General features: G+C 45.4%; 1 protein-coding gene across 1 annotated transcript; it reads left to right on the forward strand.

Annotated features, from left to right (window-relative positions):
- Positions 1-1,195: 1,195 nt before the first annotated feature.
- Positions 1,196-22,724, forward strand: dmrt1 (doublesex and mab-3 related transcription factor 1; the record flags this gene model as incomplete). The annotated part of the gene is made up of 5 exons (XM_080852698.1): positions 1,196-1,414; positions 2,077-2,242; positions 5,689-5,846; positions 10,487-10,661; positions 22,576-22,724. The coding sequence occupies 5 exons, from the start codon at positions 1,196-1,198 to the stop codon at positions 22,722-22,724; spliced, it is 867 nt and encodes a 288-aa protein (XP_080708824.1).
- Between the last annotated feature and the right edge of the window lie 133 nt (positions 22,725-22,857).

The following is a 22,857-nucleotide window of genomic DNA, read 5'->3' on the forward strand; positions in this document are numbered from 1 at the left end:
GAAAATGTTGCCTTCTGCTGTTATATGTTGGTTCTTAGTTACTGCGAGATCCGGCCTCAGTAGTTTGTTGGCCTACCATTTCGCTAAAATATATCCACGGACAGTCATGCCAATGATCAGGGACGTGCACAGGAATTTTGAAGGGCAGTTGCTCTGCCCTGGGAAAAAGGGGCAACACATTCATTTTTGGCACATTTTTCATGGGCGCAACCCACATACTCAGGTGTGCTGCTCATCCCAAAAATGCACGTTCCTTACAAATGTGGCACCATTTAAAAGGGAACTGAACAGGCTTTCCAGCGGTATAAGATGTATTGCCAAGAAGCATTGTTACAACAAAGAAATAATCTATCAAACTCAAATTTCCAATAAGCTGTTTAGTAGTGGCAGAGAAGATTTGGCACATTTTTCATGGGCGCAACCCACCTACTTAGCTGTGCTGCTCATCCCACAAATGCATGTTCCTTACAAATGTGGCACCATTTAAAAGGGAACTAAACAGGCTTTCCAACGGTATTGTATTGCCGAGGAGCATTGTTACAACAAAGAAATAATCTACCAAACACAAATGTCCTTACTTTTTGTTCTATGTTTATATATATTTCCTTCGGAGGGGCATCTTCAGTCGAAGAGGGCAAACGGGCAGTTGCCCAAACAACCTTAGCCCACTCCTGTGCACGTCCCTGCCAATGACTGTAAAAAGCAGACATGTCTTGGAGAGTAAAGCGACTTTCACACAGCCGATGTTTATAATGCTCTCCTGAACAGCACACAGTGCTCCCACTCCGCTAAGGCTACTTTTGCCCACGATTTTATGATTTCAATGAAGAGAACTGGGCTTTGCCATGAACATAAAACACCCTTTATAAAAGAGTTTCTTGTCTACCAGTGCAGTGATTCAAAGAGTTTGGAGGAGGTGCTAGGTGTAGTGCCCCTTTAGCGTAGCCTACTGCTCCCACACGGGCTTGGAATGTTCACAACGATCGCGCCAAACTTTCACTGCACTGGGCCACTTGCAGTAAGTTAGCAGATGGCATTGCTGCAACCTTGTAGCTTTTTTATCCCGCAGCTTCTCACAGCTTTATAAGGCCAATCTTATCACGGGCTAATACAAGAGGACAAGTGTCTACACATCGTCTTGACCTGCCGTTTTTGTTTTAGTTTATTCGTTTCAATACAACAGTTATTTTCAACTATGAGCGACGAGGAGCAGGCAAAACATCTGCTGGAAAATGTCGGACAGGTCTCCCCTTCATCAACTAAACGACCACCAAGGATGCCAAAATGCTCCCGCTGCAGAAACCATGGCTACGTGTCGCCGTTGAAGGGCCACAAACGGTTTTGTAACTGGAGAGACTGCCAATGCCAAAAATGCAAACTGATTGCGGAGAGACAACGGGTTATGGCGGCTCAGGTAGCTGTTCCATGCTAGTGATAGCTCGTGTTAAAGTATTGTCTATTGGTACTGACCTAGCATATCTTATAATTCGGGGGGAAATGTTTTGAAAACTGTTGCATGCATAAATATTTCCCCCTAATATCGCTCGTGCATGCATATTATTTTCTCCCTCATAAACTCAGCCTTTGTTTATAAACATTTGTATTTTATTGCTTTAAAACTAGTTAATATGTAGCCTATGTTAGCTGACTTTGCAGCTGCTATCCTAGCCCAATGCTTGCTAGCGTTGAGATGTGTGTAACATTAGCCTAAACAAACTAAACTACTGTGGCAAAATCTTTGCATCAGAGTATATAATTGTGTGTTTGTTGCTAGACTAACATGTAGCTAATGTTAATAGGGTGTTATTACAAAGTTAAATAAACATGACTTGATACAATCAATTCAGTGATACATTGTTCAAGGTTGCCATTCCAAAATGGTATTAGTGTCATTGCTAAGAGTTAATTAGGGTAAACGTATTGTATAGTAATACTGTAGTAATGTGACTACACTAAAGTGGACCATGGTAAAACAAAAATGTGAACACAGGTGAAGATGTTGATACCAGTGTCACTAAACTCTTCATGAAAATCCGTTGACTTCTACAAGACATGCATTTCTTTATGCAAACCTAGGTGGCTCTACGTCGTCAGCAAGCTCAGGAGGAGGAGATGGGCATCTGCAACCCCGTCAATCTATCTAATGCCGAAATAGTGGTAAAGAATGAACCAGACCTGCTTCTTGCGGTTGGGGGCAGGTCACCCTCATCGGCAACTACTAGTTCAGCCTCTTCTCCCTCTGGTGAGTTTAAGAAATTAAAACTAACACTGATACACTCAATAGCGAAGTCGGTGGAAAATGACACAAGTGAGCACGTGTGCGTTCTAGTATTTCCCTCAAATAACATGGTTGAAAAATTGTTAGGCTATTGATACAGCATCGTCGAGCAATTGGTTTGACCTCTCTTTTTTCCCTTCCCTGTAAATGATACATTCTTCTACATGACTGTTAGTTTACAATTTGGTTGTGGCAGGGGTGTTCCTCGTCCACTTTAGATAGCTTAATGGCTTTGGGTATATTTTTGTTACAAGTGTACCAAATGAGCTGATTTAAACTGCTGCCTTTTTTGCAGACTCAGATTAAAAAGGGTTTCCATAAGTATTTATCAAGACATCATTTAATTCTTTTCATATAGCACACAGTTGATTTGTTTTGTAGTACTATTAAGAAGGATCTTAGTTCCCTCTCCGCCTTACACTTGACCAGCTAAAAGTGATAAGGTCTTTTTCATGGGGGGGGGGGTCAATGAACAGGCTGTACCTTGATCTGGACTTTCTGTGTCCCTCCTGAACACAGCTTGAACTCAGTACAGTGAACAGTGACGTAAGCATATTCAGAATGTAGGAGTGCTGGTGACAGTGCGTGGGTGATAGCACATTAGTGTTCATGTTTTTCTCTATTGTGTATGTGTTTAGCATTACTGATTGTGTGTGTGTAGTGTGCTTGTAAGTATTTGGCAGTGGATGTGGCACATCCCTTAAATACCTCGTCGCCACGTCTCCTCGCCTATCTGCGCCCTGGCTGATTGCATTGTGCCGAACCAGCCTGTCAGGCATGTCTTTTGATTGCTCCCCTGGCATGGCTGCCACGGTGGGGGGAGAGACAGCCTGTTCTCTGTGACTCTGATAGTGACAGGACAGGATGGGAATGCCAGGCCGGTCAAGGCTGCCGCCGTGGGCACACAGGGGCAGGCCGTCCTGGCGAGAGGAGGACAGCAAAAGGAGGGTAGCACTCAATGGTGCTTTTCGTTGACAACACTCTCTACAACAAGGGCCGCATTTTTCTCAATATGAGCGCACCGCTCATGTGATGAGATAAGGCTTATTTATTTCAGCTTTTTTTTTTTGACGAGAGGGGGTGGAAGGGGAGTATCAAAGACAGAGATGATGTGCACATGAATTTAATATATCAGAACATCATGTGGTGAATGTCTGGAAGTTGAAAATGAAGTTTGAGTAATTGGATGCTCTGCTATTCAGTCATCCTGCCATTAGTGTTTATCACCAGCAGATGGCAATCTAATGAACCATTTTCACAACGCAATGTGTGGACTCTAGAGCAGTAGTTCACAGCCCCTTTTTGCTCCATGACCCAAATTTTAAGATACCAGCACAGTCGCGACCCAAGAATTAATAATCGGCATGAATTATCAGGTCAATCATTTAACAATTGCATTGTTATTATTAGTATTGTTATTATTATTATTATTATTATTACTACTACCACTATTACTAGGCTTAATACTATTCCACTATTTTACCACTAAAAACACACTGTTTAACAGTCAGGATCAGTTAGGATTTAGGCCAACTACTTTGAGAAATCATAGACTTAAGGCATACATTTTCAACTTGGAAATTATGAACTTACATGTTCAACTTCTTAAGGAGAATCAATGGACTGACATGTTCACCTTTTTAGTCAGAGAGGGACTTACATGTTCCACTTATCACAAGACTTATGTTCATTTTCTAAATGAGAAATCCTCACTTACATGCTCAACTTCTTAATGAGAAATGGACTTAAATGTTTAACTTGACACAGGGGAGGATTAGCTCTTCTGCATCGTATTGGCCTTTTTGCCTTTAGCTAGCCAGTAGAAGACCAGATAGGATGTATGCAGTGCATGCTCCTTAACAGTGATGGCATGTTTATTATGTCTTTTGGGATGCCTCGAGGTTTTGGCTCATAAGTTTTAAAAAATCCAATTCTTTATCTTTATAGTTGGTGTGCTTTTTTTTAAAATGTCTCTGCAATTTCGAAGGCTTCAGGCTTTCATTAGCTAGTATTTAGTTGCATAGCACACACAACAGCTTGTGCTCACCATTCTCCACGCAATACGTGAATCTATATTTCAGAAATACCAGGTTGTACGTCCGTAAATATTTCCTATTTGGTTCTTCAGAAGAAGACATATCTGAGCTGGTACTTGGTTTAAACGAATGAGTTGCTGTTTGACTTTAAGAAATGTTTCTTTTTTTTTTAGCCTTCATTAGTCTACTCTAGACATTCTCCGGTCATGTCAGAGTAGATCATCGCGCAGTACAGTGACGATTTACATGTTGATACATTTGATATGCAAATTTGATTGGCTGAATGTTCGAACATGTTATTGATCGTTCAGCCTACATGCAGAACCAGTGCCGGCTTATGTAGTTTAATGGCAGAACTGGGGGCAGGGATTCCCTGATGGACAGAGGGAGCATGGCTGGTGAAAAAAAGGTTAACATTTAGAATTCGTCTCACAACCCTTTCACAAACTCCTGAGAAAATCCCCCCAAATTTGGGCCGCAATATCCTGCCAATTTGTACCGATCAAGTGCTAATTTTTTAGGTCCAAATAAGGAATGATGGCTAGACTTGGTGTCTGACCAGAAACATCAGAATGACATTATGCTATTTTGATATCACCAAAACAGTACAATTATTAAGAAATATGCAATATAACACCCTTGCTATATTAGGGCATGTAATAAATTATAGATACGTCCCCCCTTTAGCCAGTGCTCTATAGTTAAGCAATATAGCACGAGTGGGAGTGGGGTAGGTAAGGGATAATCCCACGGGTGGTGTTCGGCCGTAGCCACCGAGGCCGCAGGCCGAGTGGCGTACGCAACAACACCCGTGGGATTATCCCTTACCTACCCCACTCCCACGAGTGCTATATTGCTTTTATAAAACAATTCTATCGTCAACAAATTAACATTTCAACACAAAGTTATTGATTAAAAATGGTTTATTTCGACATTGTTTCTCCGCAACAAAATATTGTTCCATTGTCAACGTCTTGGTTTGGAATTTTAAGAATTTTGAATTAACGTAATCATCAGTGAGTGATTTATTATTAGCTGTGAAATGTCCCGTAACTGTTGGTATGTTGACGAATAACCTATAGCATGGAACGTCTCTCGTCCAATCAGAAACAGCTAAATTACGCGATAGAACCCAATTGTTTTATAATCTAGGTTTAGAGACTTTGAGATCTCCCCTGAGTTTTAGGATATTTTCTGGATTGGCCTAATCATTGTATCCTTTGGTATAAATAGTGAGTGAAATTACCTGACATGGAGCTTGTCTTGATTTTTACCTACCACACCATTCAGCATGTGTGAATAACTATGTGACAGTTGTAAATACCAAACTAATTATGAATCATGCATTAAACTTGAGCATCTTATACTTTTCAGGGGGTCGCTCTCTCATGCCCTCTAGCCCCACGGCGGCCAACAGGGGGCACTCTGACGGCACCTCTGACCTGGTGGTGGATGCCTCCTACTACAACTTCTACCAGCCCTCTCGCTACCCGGCCTACTACAGCAACCTGTACAACTACCAGCAGTACCAGGTGAGTTAATACACAAGCAGAGAGTGAGACCACACAGGAGCCTAAAAGCCTCACACATACCACAAACCAAAGCACGTTTAGGTAACTGTGTTGAGACAAGTGAGCAAAGACAGTGAATGAGAGGCTAAATATTTTCATTAAAAATGTCACATAGTTACCACTTTCATCCATAGCAGCTTACAGCTTGTTTCATTTTTTTCTTTTCTTTTTTTGGGAAGCCCTTTTAATCTTTGACACATTACTTTTGACATATCAAAATATATTTTTTAACTCTCAGGCTGTTGTGATTAAATGGCGATTAACCATGTTAACCTTCAGAAGGATGTACCTGGCTTTCATATATGGAGTCTGAATGTAAAAGTGAAGTAAATCTTAAAGGGTCAAAATGGAGTATTAGAGCCACTGTATTAGAGTGACCTTAAACCAAAGCCAGATTTGCTCAGCTAAACATTATCATCCTTGTGCCGCTACTGGCACGGAGTCACACATACAGGTCATTCCCTCACTGCAGCCTGGTGCAGCTCTGGGCACAGTAATGAGATGATTAAGTGTGGGGGGCATGGCTGTTGATGGAGGTAGCTGTCATCTGCCTCCCCACCACCCCCATCCTCATCTACTCTTTGTTTTGGTTGGCAGATAACCCCCCGTACACTGACACACCCACCCACCCAGATACACAGTCTTTTGCGCTCCCACACAAACACACACACACACACACACACACACACACACACACACACACACACACACACACAGACACACAGACACACACACACACACACACACACAGACGCAGCACCAATGCACCGTGCTGCTGGCGGTGCCACGGTTCCGAGCCAGTTGGTGAGCACAGCGTGGAGGGCTGAAGGTGTGCAGGCGTCATGCTGCGCTGCTCCTGCAACGCTCTGTTTACATTTCCCTTCACCCCCCAGCCGGAACCGCAACTAATTCTGCCACTGGGAGTTCTCTAACCCTTATCCACTGCAGCTCCTCAAGATTCCAGTCCTGGTAGTTTTCTACATGTCAAATATAAAGGCCTCTGTGACCTCCGCTAATGCTTGAAGTAATTTTTTTGTAGTTACATCTCTGGGCTTAATTCTTGCCAGATCTGCAGGTACTGGTGGTCTCAAACTGGTAAATCAGCTGTTCCATTACTGTAAAACTCTGTCACATTAAGTTATCACGTTGTTTTCTCTAGAACCCTGGGTCCCAATTCTACTGAGATACGGAGTTCTCCGGACACATCCTCTTTACTCTCTGCCTTTTCGTAGAGTCTGCTTTGAGCAACCAACTCACCCGTTGCCTGGAGCAATCTGCTCTTTCCCTGCTGGATGTTATGCTGCAGGCTTACTGCGCAGCATGCTTCTGGCCCGATGTTGCATGCTTCATGTAGTGCACTGAGTTTGTTTGCTGTTGCAAACAGCAGTAAGCTTCATACTCTTGTACTAGTTGCTAGCATTGTGCTTAAATGAACCCTTGGGAAGTGAATAATTAGAGAATGACTGCCCATTATAGGCACATGAGTTGGGTCATTTAAGATGTGAAAAATATGTTGTACCCATGAACACTTGCATAGCATGTAATTAGCATTAAGCATATTTGTAATTGGACTCTCAGGGGGTTAATGTTATGCAGTGTGATTAGTGTCATTTAGCTCATTTAACTAATCACTCCTTGGAAACTTGTGTGGCGTGGCACATTTAACAGGAATTAGAAGGCATGTGCTGTCAAGTAGCGTCTGGTGTGCCTGCGGTAGGCAGCATACTGTAAATATAGTGAGGTGCACTTAGGGGGAATTGAATTTGACTGCATGAAATTGGGGGCCTCCTCAATGTCACGACCCTCTCAGCGTTGATGTATCGCAAAGTAAACCGCCTCGCCTCACCTCATTCACTTCCGTCTGCCTTACATCACGTGCCAACACGCGGTTTCTCCACCTGGTTACTCTTGCCATGGCAACACCATACACACACAAGCTCTTGAATAATCCCCCATCGGTCTGCATACATATGCCTGATTTATGCTTGAAAATGTATCCCTGTTGTATCCAAACAAGAGCAGGGCCACATTCGCTGGTGCGTGAAGTAAATTAAATCTATATTTCTCCAGTGTGGGGGTGGGTTGGGGTTCTGACCTGGACGGGGGGGTTGTGGGGAGGGGGAGTACCTCAGGGGCTCTTGATGGGGCCATATTTCAGCGGGGTTCGTGTGCAGTTGTGGTCCCGCTGGCAGCCGATTGCTCTGGGGTCACTGCCTCCGCCAGTTCTCCGTGAGCCCCAGCCTCAATTGCAAAGGTTAATGATATTGTCTGTCAGCTGGGAACAGCTATAGTGTTTCAGCACCATCACAAGGAGCCGTGAACGAGCATGGGACTTCAATACTAATCACATTATGCATAATGCGGCTGGCTATATAAGAAAGATGAGTTATGTGCTGGGTTATTTGTGTGTGGGGTGGTGTCTGTTTGTGTCTGGGGGTGGGGGCTGTGATGTGTGTGTTTGTGTGGCGGTCAAAACGGGTGAGATGCTGACACAGGTCCGACTACAGTAGTTCGCCAACACCTCATTCAAAAATCTATTTACCATGAAGTCAGTAAGAAACATGAAAGGTGTGACTTCATGTTCAGCAGTAGTACTTAGAAGTAACTTAGAAGTGTCTTTTTGAAAGTCATGATGCAAAATAGCCTAGAAATCATGAGAGTTTAGGTAGCCTGTAATATAATGTAGGGATTAGAAATATCAAATATCAGATATTGAAATTCAATTTTTTTTGCAGAATTATAATAAATGGTGCTGCCAAATGGCTGACATCTCATTGGAGGCTATCATGTCATGAGCGAGTGTGTTGCACTCGGTAGTGTGTGTGGTACAGCAGCGTGAGCACTCGGAGTGGGGAGGTGAGGAGATCTTGGCTGCGCTTTATCAGAGCGCATCCATCTCCCGCCCTCACCACCCACCCCCACCGCCCAAGTGAGAGGGGCTCCGCTGCAGTGCAGGTGGAGAATGAAAATATGAGGGTGGCGTTCAGGCCCCAGACAGCCGATGGTGCCAGATAAGAGACACCCAGGGAGGTAAGGAGAGGACCCCTCATGCCTCACCCCCAAAAAAGCCACTTTGAGGAAAGAAGAGTTGGGCAATAGGAGGAAGTGTATATATGCAGTGTAATAACCCAGAGTTAACTATACATGCTGTATATGTATTCAGTTAAATTCAGATTCATTTATATGCCACTAATAGCAATTATAATTGTTTCAAGGCGCTTTACAGAGCCCAGAGCCTGAACCCCCTAGAGCAAGCACTAAGGCGACGGTGGCAAGGACCTTTCTTTTAACAGAACGAAACCTTGAGCAGAACCCATCTTATAAGAGCGCCCCACCTGCTTGGGGTCGGCCTGGTGTAGAGATAGGAAAAGGTGTGTGGGGGGGGGGGGAACAGAGGAGAAGAGTAGAGGGCGAACAGATTCATTCTAACACGCAAAAAACTAATTAGCATACGCATATATACTGCATATTATATACATAATATATAAAACATACAAGGTTACGTGATGCATACACAATGTTTGGATATGGGAATGGGCATTCAGTAGATATAATGGACATGTTATAAATCTGCAGAATGACTTAGTTTAGAAGCTATAGGTAGTTTAGTACAAGCTGACGGAAATAGCGATGATGCTATGTCTACCTTTGCATGTAGAGATTTATCAAGTTCTAAAATGCACAATGTGAATAGCTTTTGTATGAATTGCTTTCATGAAAGCAAATTTTGAATTTCAGAAAGAGGCAAACAAACAACAAACAAAAAAAATATATACAGTTCCATCTGTATTGTATTTGTCATAGGTACTACAAGAGCAGAGCGTAGCTTAAATAACAGTTTATAAACCTGTCTGGAATTGATGGCGTGGACAATAAATGGTGACAGATTATAGGCTGACAGAAATCAAATTCCATAAAAGTGAAATTGAAAATCCTCTAAAGCTCCTGGCTGCTGAGTAGACAGCTCATTTCAAAGTTGGCGCAAGAGTGGGGCTGGGCAAACTCGCCCCCTCGCTTGTTGCAATTCATTTCTCGGCAAAGTCCCCCCTCGCAGCCGCTCAACCGTGACTTCTCACTTTGGTGCAGGCAATCGTTTGGCTGGCCCACAGATCGGAGACAAAAAGTCATGAGTGCAGGAGTTTGTTATAGCAAAGCGACTCAGACTGCACACACACAAACAATGTTCTGTGTTAACTGTGAAGCATTGTTCTGCCGAAGGCAAACCGTATATAACTCCTGAAAGGGAGATTTTGGTGGTGGTCATATGCACAGTTTTTGGACTTCAAAAACGACACTTTCAGATTGTGTTCACAATCATGGAATGGCTTTATGGATGTGCAGTATACCACAACTAGGAGTGTTTGGTTAATGTTTGAGCCGTCACTGGATATTGACCTATCCTGTATCTGTTTAACCTACAGGACAAGCAAATATATGTTTAGTGATTCCTTTTAAAGTGCAGTTTATGGGAGTTATTTCACTCCAGAGGATTTCTCTTATTTAGCTTTGAGAGTCTGTTTTCAACTATCTGCTACAAATCTGACCATATGACTACATGTCTATGTGTGTGCGTGCGTGTGTGTGTATTTGTCCTCACGCAGCAGATGCCCAATGGCGATGGCCGTCTGGCCGGACACAATGTGTCTCCCCAGTACCGCATGCACTCGTACTACTCAGCAGCCTCCTACCTAAGCCAGGGCCTGGGCACCACATCTTGCGTGCCCCCCATCTTCACCCTGGAAGACAACAGCATCTGCCCAGAGCCCAAGGCAACTGGTCAGTGCCACACACACACACACACACTCACACAAACACACAGCCTCACTCACACATCTCACTCCTCACTCTGAGGCCCATAAACTTTTATCCAGAGTTTATCAACAGTCTGCTGAAGTACATCGTAGGGAGGACCCCCTCCACACCTACACAAACTCACAAACACACACACATATACACACACCCGCATATACTCCACACACCTCAAGTCAAGGGCGCCATAAAAAATCATCATAAAAAGAAATAAATTCAGAAGCAAAAACATTTATTAGAGCCATTCATTCTTTGGCTTTGGATTTAAAGAGACAGGAACCTCATGCCAGCCCGTGTGTCCTAATCACAGTAGAAATATCGCATCGCAGCACAAATATCCTGCCTCTAATGCCAGCTGTTTACACATCTGTTACATTTAAAACCCAGCTCATGGCACATTATGGCACATTATGTATCCCTATAGACATGTTAGGCATGGAAATTATGAAATATTTTATCGTAGTAGAAATCTCCATCCACAGGGCTGGCAACACGCAACTCTCATGGTATAGATGTTAGCATAGGTATAGGGTGGCCCGGTTGTGTGAGTGCCCTTCCCACCGCTTTTGAAAGTAACAGCTGCTCTGGTCCTTTACACCATCGGAGCCTTACTGCATCCCCTGGCCTCAACGGTTGGTGTATCCCGCTCTCTGATTCGCAGAGCACCTAATTTCCTTGTTTTTCCATCACCTCAATAACCAGCGCATAACTAAGAGTACATTAATGGATGCCCATGGGCTCCAGGGGCCGGGGGTCTATAGTGTAATAGACTGTACATTGTTCATGGGCATATCCACATCTAAAATAGTTTTTCCGTCAATGTTCAGGTGATCTGTGGGGCAAATATGTGCACTTACTATACTGGCTCTACACACTACTCTCTCAGTTTGGTGAATGCAGGTGTTCCTGCAGCCTTCCAGGGCATTGCGCCTTTGGGTGGACGGCTTTGAGGAGACAATGGCTATCAGTTATGCTCCTGGCTTATCACGGCATACATTATGGCAGCAACTCAGCAGCAACGGCAGTTCAATATTGTGTTGTTAAGGGCCAGGTCTGTGATTGAGCGAAAATTTGGCCTGTTAAAAATGCATTTCAGATACTTGGACAGGTCAGGTGGCACATAACAACACAGTCCTCATGAAGTCAATGCCATTTTCGTGGCATGGTGTGTTTTACGCAATATTGGCATGGATTGTGAATGGCATAACATTTCAGAGGTCATTAGCGGGTCACTGCAGAGGGTGGCCAAACTATACCAGCAGCACAAGGTGGCAACTGGGCAGACTGCATGCATCACTATAGGGACCAGTTAGAAGAACAGTTGTAACTTTGGTAAGAATTGATCAATTTGATCAGTTTATATTTAAATGAATTTAATTCCTTTTTGATTATGCCCTGCCCTGTGTCAATGAGATTGGCAAAGATAGGTATCCCTTGTCATTGCACGGTTACTGCTGTGCAAAGCCTTTCGCTATGCTCGTCGTGCCCGTTGCGCTATGAATGTAGGCTTCAAACAACGAGTTTCTGACAGGCGCATCATGGAGATTAGTCTCTTTAAACGGATGAAGTAGGGTTAGGTTGAAGTTTGTTTTATTTTTTAAGGTTGAGGCACACACCGCTCATCTCTGCACAGATCAGTGCAGCTGCCACTGGTGCTTAATGAATTTCACCTGCTGATATCCTTGCACTCAAGCATAAGGGTCCCTATCCTATCCACCCCGGGGCTGCCACGCCCCATTACAGCACAAAGGCCCTCGACTAGGCGGGTGGTCCGGTACTTAGCACAGATAGCGAGGAGAAGCATGGCAGGGGTGGGAGATGCTCCTGCTCTAATGTGCTATCTCCAGTCACTTCTTAGCTGGGCAACGGCTACATTAAGCACCAGCCCTTTTGGGTGCGAGGGTTTTCTTTGCCGGGATCGCACAGAGTATCCCATTGTCTCTACTAGAGACTGTCTGTGTGTTATCTAATCTATTTAGCTGGTAATTCCTGTGGTCTTCGTTGTGGTTTCTGTTGGTCGGTGTTCATTTGGTTTAGTGTTGGAAATTAACTTTTTGGATTCTAAATTCTACCAAAACTATTTTTGTGTAATGTTTTTCCATTACATTTCCTATTAATTTACTTATGGTAAGGCCTATCCATTGTTAGTTATCTCTCCCACCACAGACACATTCCTCATACTCATCAGAATCACATTACCTTTTCTCCTGAGCCGACTTTCCTACAATGCAGCTCACCCCCTTGTGGCATTTGGAGGCTTTATGGTCCTTGATAGCTTCCAATTAAATGTTTTGGTGCCCACAATAAAACAGTTTGTCTTGCTGCTTGATTCCAACAGTGGGGGCAAAACATTGACTTACTTCTCTCATCAAAAATGTACCTGTAATGTAACTCCCCACTGTCCTCTCTTCTCCACTTGAAAAACCGCATGTTAACTTTTGGTTAATAAACTCTAGTCAACTCTAGGCCTGCTGACATTAGCCGCTTTACACCAGCAATGCAACACCAAATTGTGTTTAAAATAGCCCGTCAAACTAGGCTACTAAAGTTTGTGAATGAGTGAACAATTCACATGCATGTAAATCATATGCGTAATGCACAACTTTAAGATTTAGTGCAATACATCCAGCAAGGAGCAAGTCAAAGCCCTCAGTTCATTCTCCATGTAGTGACTCCAAGCCCTCAGTTCATTCTCCATGTAGTGACTCCCAGCCACTCAGTTCATTCCCCATATAGTGACTCCAAGCCCTCAGTTCATTCTCCATGTAGTGACTCCAAGCCCTCAGTTCATTCTCCATGTAGTGACTCCCAGCCACTCAGTTCATTCCCCATATAGTGACTCCAAGCCCTCAGTTCATTCTCCATGTAGTGACTCCAGGCCCCTCAGATCATTCTCCATGTAGTGACTCCAAGCCCCTCAGTTCATTCTCCATGTAGTGACTCCAAGCCACTCAGTTCATTCCCCATGTAGTGACTCCAAGCCCTCAGATCATTCTCCATGTAGTGACTCCAAGCCCTCAGTTCATTCCCCATGTAGTGACTCCAAGCCCTCAGTTCATTCTCCATGTAGTGACTCCAAGCCACTCAGTTCATTCCCCATGTAGTGACTCCAAGCCACTCAGTTCATTCCCCATGTAGTGACTCCAAGCCCTCAGTTCATTCTCCATGTAGTGACTCCAAGCCACTCAGTTCATTCCCCATGTAGTGACTCCAAGCCCTCAGTTCATTCTCCATGTAGTGACTCCAAGCCACTCAGTTCATTCCCCATGTAGTGACTCCAAGCCCCTCAGTTCATTCCCCATGTAGTGACTCCAAGACACTCAGTTCATTCCCCATGTAGTGACTCCAAGCCCCTCAGTTCATTCCCCATGTAGTGACTCCAAGCCCTCAGTTCATTCCCCATTTAGTGACTCCAAGATCGACTTGGCATGCTGCGGGGCTACGTCACCAGAGCCTACAATCAGGCAAGGTCAGTGCCAGCTCGCCTCCCTGCCATGACAGCCTTATCAGGGAATGGATACCAGCTCGCCACCACCACAACCACCACTCCTACATCCAGCAATCCACCAATCTCCCACCCGCCCCTCCTGTTTCCTGCATCAATAGCTCTCAGTGTTTCTTTTGGCGCCTGAGGTACACACAGTACAAGCAGGCTGGGGTAGCCTTGAACAGTTCCCAGCAGCACACAGGAGGCTCCTAATCAGGCCACTGCTTGGAGTCAGTGGGCCACGGGCTTGGGATTAGGCAGGTCTTGCTGAGATATTTTTGGCCATAAGTACCTTCATTAAATGGGGTCCGTATATTAGGTTAAGAGATTCTTGGCACAGAGTCATGTGAGTGTGGTTGTTTTTGTCTTGGAGAGAATGGGAGGAAGGTGGTCACAGGTGAAAGAAGACCTTGCTTGTGCTTTGGGAATAGTTTTACGATTTGTGGTCCTTGGTTGATAGAACATGATCTTATAGAAAGTGTAAAGTTTTGGAAAATGAAAATGATGTGAGCAGCGCGTTTCATGATGTTTGTTTTATTTCTTTCAACATGGACAAATGGATGAGCAGAATCATTTGACACATTAATACCGGTTTAAGATGATGCTACCAAAACAGTGTGGTTGTGGAAGGGTTCTGAATCTGATGCAGTGTGTACTGATGGAAAAATCTGTTTGTGCATATGGCATGTGTTAATGTGGTATAAAGTGTTTTTGTGCCCTGTTGTATGGCATGTGTGAATGTTACTGTAATACCTGCCTCTGCACTGTATGCTGATGGGAGCATGTGTCTCATGGCCTAATTTGTCCATCATTTCAGTATGTGTACATATAGGTATATATATATGTCTGTCTACCTATCTATGCCTCTGTGATCAAATAGACCTGTCTCTCCTCTCCGCTCCCCCTCTCTTTCCTCTTCTCTCCTGTCTCTCCTCTCCTCCTATCTTTCCTCTCCCCTTCTCTTTCCTCTCCTCTCTGCTCCCCCTCTCTTTCCTCTCCTCTCCTGTCTCTCCTCTCTTTCCTCTCCTCTCCTGTCTCTCCTCTCCGCTCCCCCTCTCTTTCCTCTCCTGTCTCTCCTCTCCCCCTCTCTTTCCTCTCCTCTTCTGTCTCTCCTCTCCTCCTCTCTTTCCTCTCATCTCCCCTTCTCTTTTCTCTCCGCTCCCCCTCTCTTTCCTCTCCTATCCCGTCCTCTCCTCTCTTCTCCTGCCGTGCCTGCCGTAGAGCAGTATTTATTCTCTGCGCACTGGGTAATCCATTGGTCAAATACAGGGCCAAATAACCTTCAGGAGTGAGACTCTGTCCTTCCCCCCCTGCCTCCTCAAATCCCCCATCTCCTCCTCTGCTCTTCTCCCCCCCACCCCGCTGTCTCCGGAAAATTGCCTCTGGAGTTAGTGAGCGGGAACAGTTAAGATTTACAAACAATGATGAAGCTTGTCATGCGTCTTCCTCCATCCGTCACGCCGGCTCCCCCCTCCACCCCACCCCAGCCCTGACTGGGGCGTCCGAGTGTTCTTCATAAAAGCCAGCCCGCTGTGAAATACGCCCCAGCGCGCGCTTTACTACCTGCCAGCCCGTCAGCCGCCCCGCGCCGTAAATCTCCACCGACCCCCCAATCCTCCCTCACACCTCCATCATCAGCGGCGGCCGCCACCGCGGCGGCCCGGCAGCACATACACTCCTCATGCCTCAGCCCCGCCGCTCACTGCTCGGGCCTATCAGCCCCCCAGCACACACATACACTCACTCTCACACGCAAACACACACACACACACACACACACACACACACACACACACACTGCACGCCCTCACCCACCACCCCACAGATGAGCTGCCCGCCCATCCTGAGTTATGTCAGAGTTCCGTTGTTATACGAGACAGCCTCTGCTTTTCCTTTTTTCTTTTGTATTTTTTTGCCGTCGCAAGGATTTAGTTTTTGTCGTCTTGCCATTTTTTGAATTAAAGGTAGTTTTATTTTTTTTATTCTGTCGTAATTTAGGGGACAGGCCATGTCTGCTTGTTTAATTGAGGTCAGGTTTTCCCTCATGCAGCTGAAGAAACACCTACTGTATACTGAGTGCACTTCACAAGCATTTCCTTTTATCTGTCCGGCAAAAGTCTAGAAAACAGTATTGCTACTCTAATGTCAGTTACCACCCTTCACAGTGAAAACTGCAGACATCTGTATGCTTTTACAGCACCTTTTACGGAACTGCTCATCCACCATGGGATTCCCGATAGGATTTCATTTGTGTGACACAATTCAGTTCACATGCCAATGCCTCTTAGTAGTCATTGTTTAACCATCAGCACTTCTTAAACATCCAAGTTGCATCCAGTGAGGCCTGAACATGTTATTGTACGCTCCGCATTTGAGGTGACCTAGAGTAAAATGGGTCCAAAAGCAAATGGAGATCGAGTTACAAGTGTACGTTTCGGCACATACGGCCCTGCTTAGAGTCATCAAAGAGGCCATTCATTCTTGTTTTGTGGGGACAGCCTGGCAAAGTGAAAAACACTGCTCTCTCAAAGCTTGCAGCACAATGGGAAGGTGGGATAACCGCAGAGGTAGAGGTGTAGCATCTCATGTATCAGAGAAGCTTTGCGGCTGTTCCCAAACGCACCTTAATCCCTGCGCTGACGAGGCCCTCCCACCGGTGACATCACCCCTCCACCACCGCCGCTGCCACCACCGCAGCTCTGCCTCAGGTTCCCCAAAGAGCTGGCTCTAAAACTGCGCACTACACTTCTGCTGTGACCTTCAGGACCTGAGAAAAAATAGATACTCCAAGTATACAACTAAGCAGAGAGCTGAATAGGATGATGAAGAAGTAGAACGGTTGTTGGCATGCTTTAGATGTTATGGAGGTTGTATCATATTATAACTAAGGAAAGTTAGGATTTAGAATGCAGTGGCGCTACAAAGGCATCTTTATAAGGTAAACATTTAATTCATGCTCTGTCGTTAATCATCATTAGACGGAAGCATGGGCAACACACCGTTGAGATAGCAGATCAAGAGCTAAATCAGTGTGTGTGTTAGTGTGTGTGTCCTTTTGCATGTCCACTGGGACCACCATAGGCCCCGGGGCCAGTGTTAACTCCTGCCATAAGGACTTTAACCAGAGTCTCTGACAGCTGGCCTCTCTCACCTCCGCTAACCCTCCTCCTCAACATCCCACAGCTGTCTCTCCTCACCCAGCCACCGTGCTAAGTGTCGGCGCTTCCCCTACCCACCGGCCGGGCTTAAGCACAGCGGTGGCCGTAATTGCCTGCAGGGGGCTCGAGTGCAGTGGTAATGTGTGGTAATGTGTTGTACAACATCCCCATTAGCAGCGGCCCGAGGCTGTGCGGAGATTAAATGGACAGGGCCATCTGGTTTATGTTCTCTCGCTCTCTCTCTCTCCCGCTCCCACCACTGTCCAGCCCCTCAGCCCCAGCCACTCAGACACAGGCAGACTCTTAGAGAGAGAGACCTAGAGACAGGCAGAACGAGATTAAGGATGAGGTTTTATTAATAATGTAGTTTGTCGTTATAGCTTAGGTATTTAGCATATGCTTTTGGCCAAAGTAAATATTAATAATAGCAATAACTAATAACAAATAATCATCATCGTCCTCATAGTTGTAACTGCTTTCTGTATTACAGCCTTCATGCTTAAGTACAGCTTTTGTATTGCAAACAGGACATTTAAAATGCATATTTCAGTTAAAAGACATGGAAAGTTCAGCCATTGCAGGTGGCTTTGTGACTAGTTGGGATTTTGGGCAGGTGTCTCAGGTTAGCATTAAAGCAATGCTAATATATGGGCTATTTCCAGTGAAGACACTGTTGAAAGTTAGTTTCTTGTGCTGAGTAAGTGTTGAGGAAAGAAGCCGCAGAACTCTCACTCTCGTGTTGATTTTTGAAATGGCTGTGATTCTTCCCTCACTTTGTTATGGTCAGAGGTGTCTAAAACCATTGGCTTACAGTAGACAGTTATTTTATTCAGCGGGCGGCATTTCTCGATCCATGTCTCTCCGACAGCTCATTGGACATTCCTCCACTCGCCACCGTAAATTACCCATTCCGCGCCTGTAATTATTTTCCTCTTGTTCAAACACAGGCTCACACGAATCCCCCCTCGGCTCCATCGATCCGCCTCTTGAGTTCATTATGGTATATCCATAATGTTTCGACAGACAGAAACGGAGAGCAGAAAGATGGACAGGTCATTTGCAGAGTTGATGGGGCCCACATTACCGCCGCCGTGGAATTGGGCCCGGCAACGCTGTGCTCTCAGTGACACCAGTGCCGCTGGGGACAGATTGGTTAACAATGCCGGAGCAGAGGTGCTTATGTGTTTAATTACCCTTTGACCCCCAACAAGGGCTCTCTGTCCCGGCCTGCAGTGGTCACTCCTGGTCCCTGTAATAGGGGGTGGGAACATCCACCCATCCCTTAGATCCCTGATGGGTCTTTCCCATGCTTATCTGCCCTGCCCTTTTTAAATGCAGAAGGGTGGAGATCAGCTGGATAGTGTCATCTGTGTCAAGAAGTGCTGGGCGATTATTATTGTCAGTATTATTGTTGCAGTGTAAAATGAGAATGAAACGGTTGAGCTACGTGGCGGGCCTCACCTACTTATTATTGTTATTTTATAGTAAGACGTTGAGATGAGGTCTTTGGTGCTGAGGGCTGAGTAGTATTTTGGAAACAAACATAGCAATTTGGTTATCCAAAAATACACAAACCACCAAATAAAGATAATACAAAGGTGATATTTTTTGACTCAGAAGGTTGTCATATTGAGTACAGAATTGATCACACCAGGCGGAATGATATTGTTGTATTGGATTCTGGAGGATTGTTTACATAGTAACATGTCCAAACATGTTCAGGCAACCCCTCTTCATTGTGCTAGGGTGTGCTATTCTCTTTCACACCATAGTATTGTGTCACTTCAAATCCTAGATCTAACTAAATGGAATGCTGAAATGGATGCTCTGTCAAGAGCACTGTTTACAAGAGAAGGTTTCTTGAAAAAAATGTTTGCCATTTGAAAATTGTGAAATAATTTGGCTAACCCTTACATGACGTGCCCTTCTATTCACGTCAAACCAAGTAGGCGAAAGAAAGGATACATTATACCCAACATATCAGTACATGCTGTCACAAGACACAAGAGAAGATAACAGCATGAGGAGTGTGAAGTATGTTTAACTCTGGTGGGACCAATTTTTCTGTTTGTCTGTGACTCTTGTAGGCTGTGTGTGCGTGTGTGTCTGTCTGTCTGCTTGTGTGTGTGTGTGTGGGTGTGCGTGCTGGTGAAGAAGCGGTGGGCATCCGGCACGGCATCAGTCTCTGTGGTGGTGTACTTGCTCTTTGAGTAGTCAGCATCTGCCTGTGCCACTGCTGCTGCTAGAGCACGTTTTCTGCGCCATTAAGTCCTGCCACGGCCCTAATGATTGAGAGAGAGAGACGGGGGGCAGAGAGAGAGAAGGGGAGAGAGAGAGAGACTGAGATGCCCATGTCGTTACCCCCCATGAGGGATCCATCTCACCAGTGGCTTGTCCTCCGTCATCCTCTCTGCTCCCTGTTATGCAAACATATGCACAGTACATACTCACATACACACACACACACACACACGCACAATCCATTTTCTCACCAGAACAGCACCCCACACTGCCCTGCAGCTAAAACTGGACTTATTAATTGTTGAAATGTTCTGAGAGGCATGTCAAATCTTTTTCTCCCTAATATGTTGAGTATGAAAAGTGATTTAGTGTCAAATTTGTGTATGAACAAGTTATTTCTGGGATTGTCCTTACTATACCAAGAAGGTTTGTTAAGAAGAGCACATGTAAGGTGTGTGTGTGTGCATGCATGAATGCGTGTGTGTGTGTGTTTATATAAGTGCAGGCGTTATCCACCCACATGATCCCATGCAGGTAGTGTATGTGGCCTGCAGAAAGGGCTTATCCGCTACAGATCAGGCCTGAATTACCATCTTCACCCACATCTGGGTTTTTGTTCCCTCTCTCCTTTCCTCTCCCTCTCTCTCTCTTTCTCTTTCTCTCACACATACACACACACACACACACACACACACACACACACACATGCACGCATAAACACACTTTCCCCCTTCCTCCCCAATAGTAGGAATGATTGAGCTTCTTTCACCCTCCCTTAAAAAAACCTTCCTTTTGTTAAGCCACACAAAGACGGTTTAATAGTTGGGAAATTATAGAAAGTTGGTTGAACACGGGTGAATAGGGCAAAAGTTCATAAGGGAAAATAAGCTCTCTCCGAGAACACAATAAAAGGGGCTAAAGCCTCTCTCCTTTCAGAGCTCCTCAGTGCTTGGCAGACACATGTGCTGTGTATAAACCTCACGCCTGTGCTGTGTCAGTCCCTTCTAATTGGCCGAGGGGCCCCCCTTCCTTTTTCCCCTCAAATGTTTAGAACAGCTTCAGTAAGCCTTCTCTTCTTGACAGGTGTCTTGACATTTGCATGTATTAAATAAAGGACATTCAGGACAGTAGTCATTCATGCAGCCTCTTTCCAACAGTTTTGATTGTATTTCTAACAGTTTTACATCAGCAGTGGGTGTGTGTTTTTTGCGGTACTCCAATTGGCCATGCCCTAAACAACAGGCATTTTTACGTAGTGTTTACGTGTGGCCAGCTTTAATCTGTGTTAAACTGTGGTAAAGTGCAGATAATCAAAGGCAGCGAAGCCCTGACATGTGAACAGGTCCGTCTGGCACCCACTGATTTATCATCCCTGCGCGCGCACACACACACACACACACACACACACACACACACCAACAAATGTACTCACGGCATGCATTGCTCACGCCCCTAATTACACAATGAAGTCTGGGAGAATTAACACGATCTCTCAACTAATTCCTAGAAGCCCCTCTCTTCACACATCCCCCCCCAGGGAGTACTATTGGTGCAGGGGTGCCGCCATAGCAGTTAGCTACACAAACAGGAGCGTTAACGATTGGCCAGTTTGGAATTGGTGACAAACTGCTGGCCGGCACAATCCTGAGGCCAGAAACCAATCAGGAAGTTAATGAGGAGGGAAATGACTCCAGTTCCTCTATCGCTCCTTAATTACCTCTACTGCACAATAGAAAGAGATGAAGAGTGAGAGAGAGAGAGACAGATGAAGGAGGGAGGGAGCAAAGGAGGAGGGGGAGGTTGAATGGGAGGACCAGGGTTCTCGCTCTCTAAGAACATCCCCCAGGGTTATGAAGGTCAGTGACTGAGCCGGCACCCCGTGTGTCTGTCCCCCTCCCGTAACTTTGATAGAATCTGCGGTGGACACTGTAATATTTGTCTCATAAGCAACGCAGAGATGTTGCGGGCCACTGAGCAAGAGGAACGCACATAGATGGTTTTAATCACAAGCTCTCTTTAATAAGGACGGGTTATTGGGCATGCTGCAAGTGTTTTAATCAAACATCCCCCTACCCACCTCAGTGGTGCCGTGTTTTGTCGCCAGCGCATACGCATAATAATACAGTCCAATAAAGAGTGTCATTTAGTGTAAACGAAATGAGCAGTGAATGAAAATAGCCCGTAACGACTGCTACATCTGTAATATACCTCGCTGAAGCTTTACAACCTGGACAGATGAAGGGGCCTACTATGGTTAAGTTTGTGATCCCCCCCCCCCATCCCCTAAAACGCTTTGTCATAACTTCAGAAGGAAGCGACTGTGATGAGCATCGAAATGTTTAGTCTTCTCCGATCGTGGTCTTCATCTTGCGGGGCCATTGTTTTCGCCGATAGCTGCTCCCTTGGCTTTGAATGCAGGGTCAGCAGTCCCGGGCGAGTCGATATATCTGACGTGAGGTTCGGCTGCAATGCTGCCAGAGTTCAGTGTGTTCAGACGCCACGACGCTTTTGTTGTCGTAATGTTGAAAGCTTACGGCCCGACGGCGCGGCTGCCAGGAGGCTCACAGAGAGCCCCGTATCGATCACCCAGGCTGGTAATGATAATGTCAGTCCAAAAGTGCCTCGCCCGGCACCATGTCTTTAAGTAAGGCCTGAACTCCGTGTGTCAGACTTCATTGTGGGGAAGAGAGCTAACGGTCTTTTCTTCTTTGACCGCACCAAGTAAATGTGAAGCGTTTTCCTTCACTGGTTGTGACTGGCTGAGTTTCAGCCCTACCTGTATCGACCTGAGAGGCAGATAAGGATACCACAGGTCTGCAAATGCCTCAGCCAGAAATACACCTTTACAGCAATGCTGCAACTCATCCACACGCCACAGTTGCCTCTACTCGGTTTTCCTTTCTGACTTTTTCTCCTCTTATTACCCTCCACTGCATTTAACACTGTGCTCAATTCGTTCCATCTCTTCTGACGCCGGTGTGTTCTCTGTCTCCAGCCTTCTCTGCCGGAGGTGGCCACGACTCCGGCATGGCCTGTCTGGCCATCAACCCCATGGTGAACCCAGAGAACAAGGCCGAGTGTGAGCCCAACTCTGAGTCGGGTGCTTTCACCGTCGACTCCATCATTGACGGTACCACCAAGTAGAAGCCTGCCAGAAGTGTGAAGCACAGACATAGAAGTCCAGATCTCTGACGTCCCAGTGGTGCAGGATTACATCTCCGATGTTGATTTTTTTTTTTTTTTTAAAGTGCAGGTTATGTTGTAAGCAGACAAGTTG

This window comes from Sprattus sprattus (assembly GCF_963457725.1).
Source record: "Sprattus sprattus genome assembly, chromosome: 15".
Lineage (NCBI taxonomy): Eukaryota > Metazoa > Chordata > Actinopteri > Clupeiformes > Clupeidae > Sprattus > Sprattus sprattus.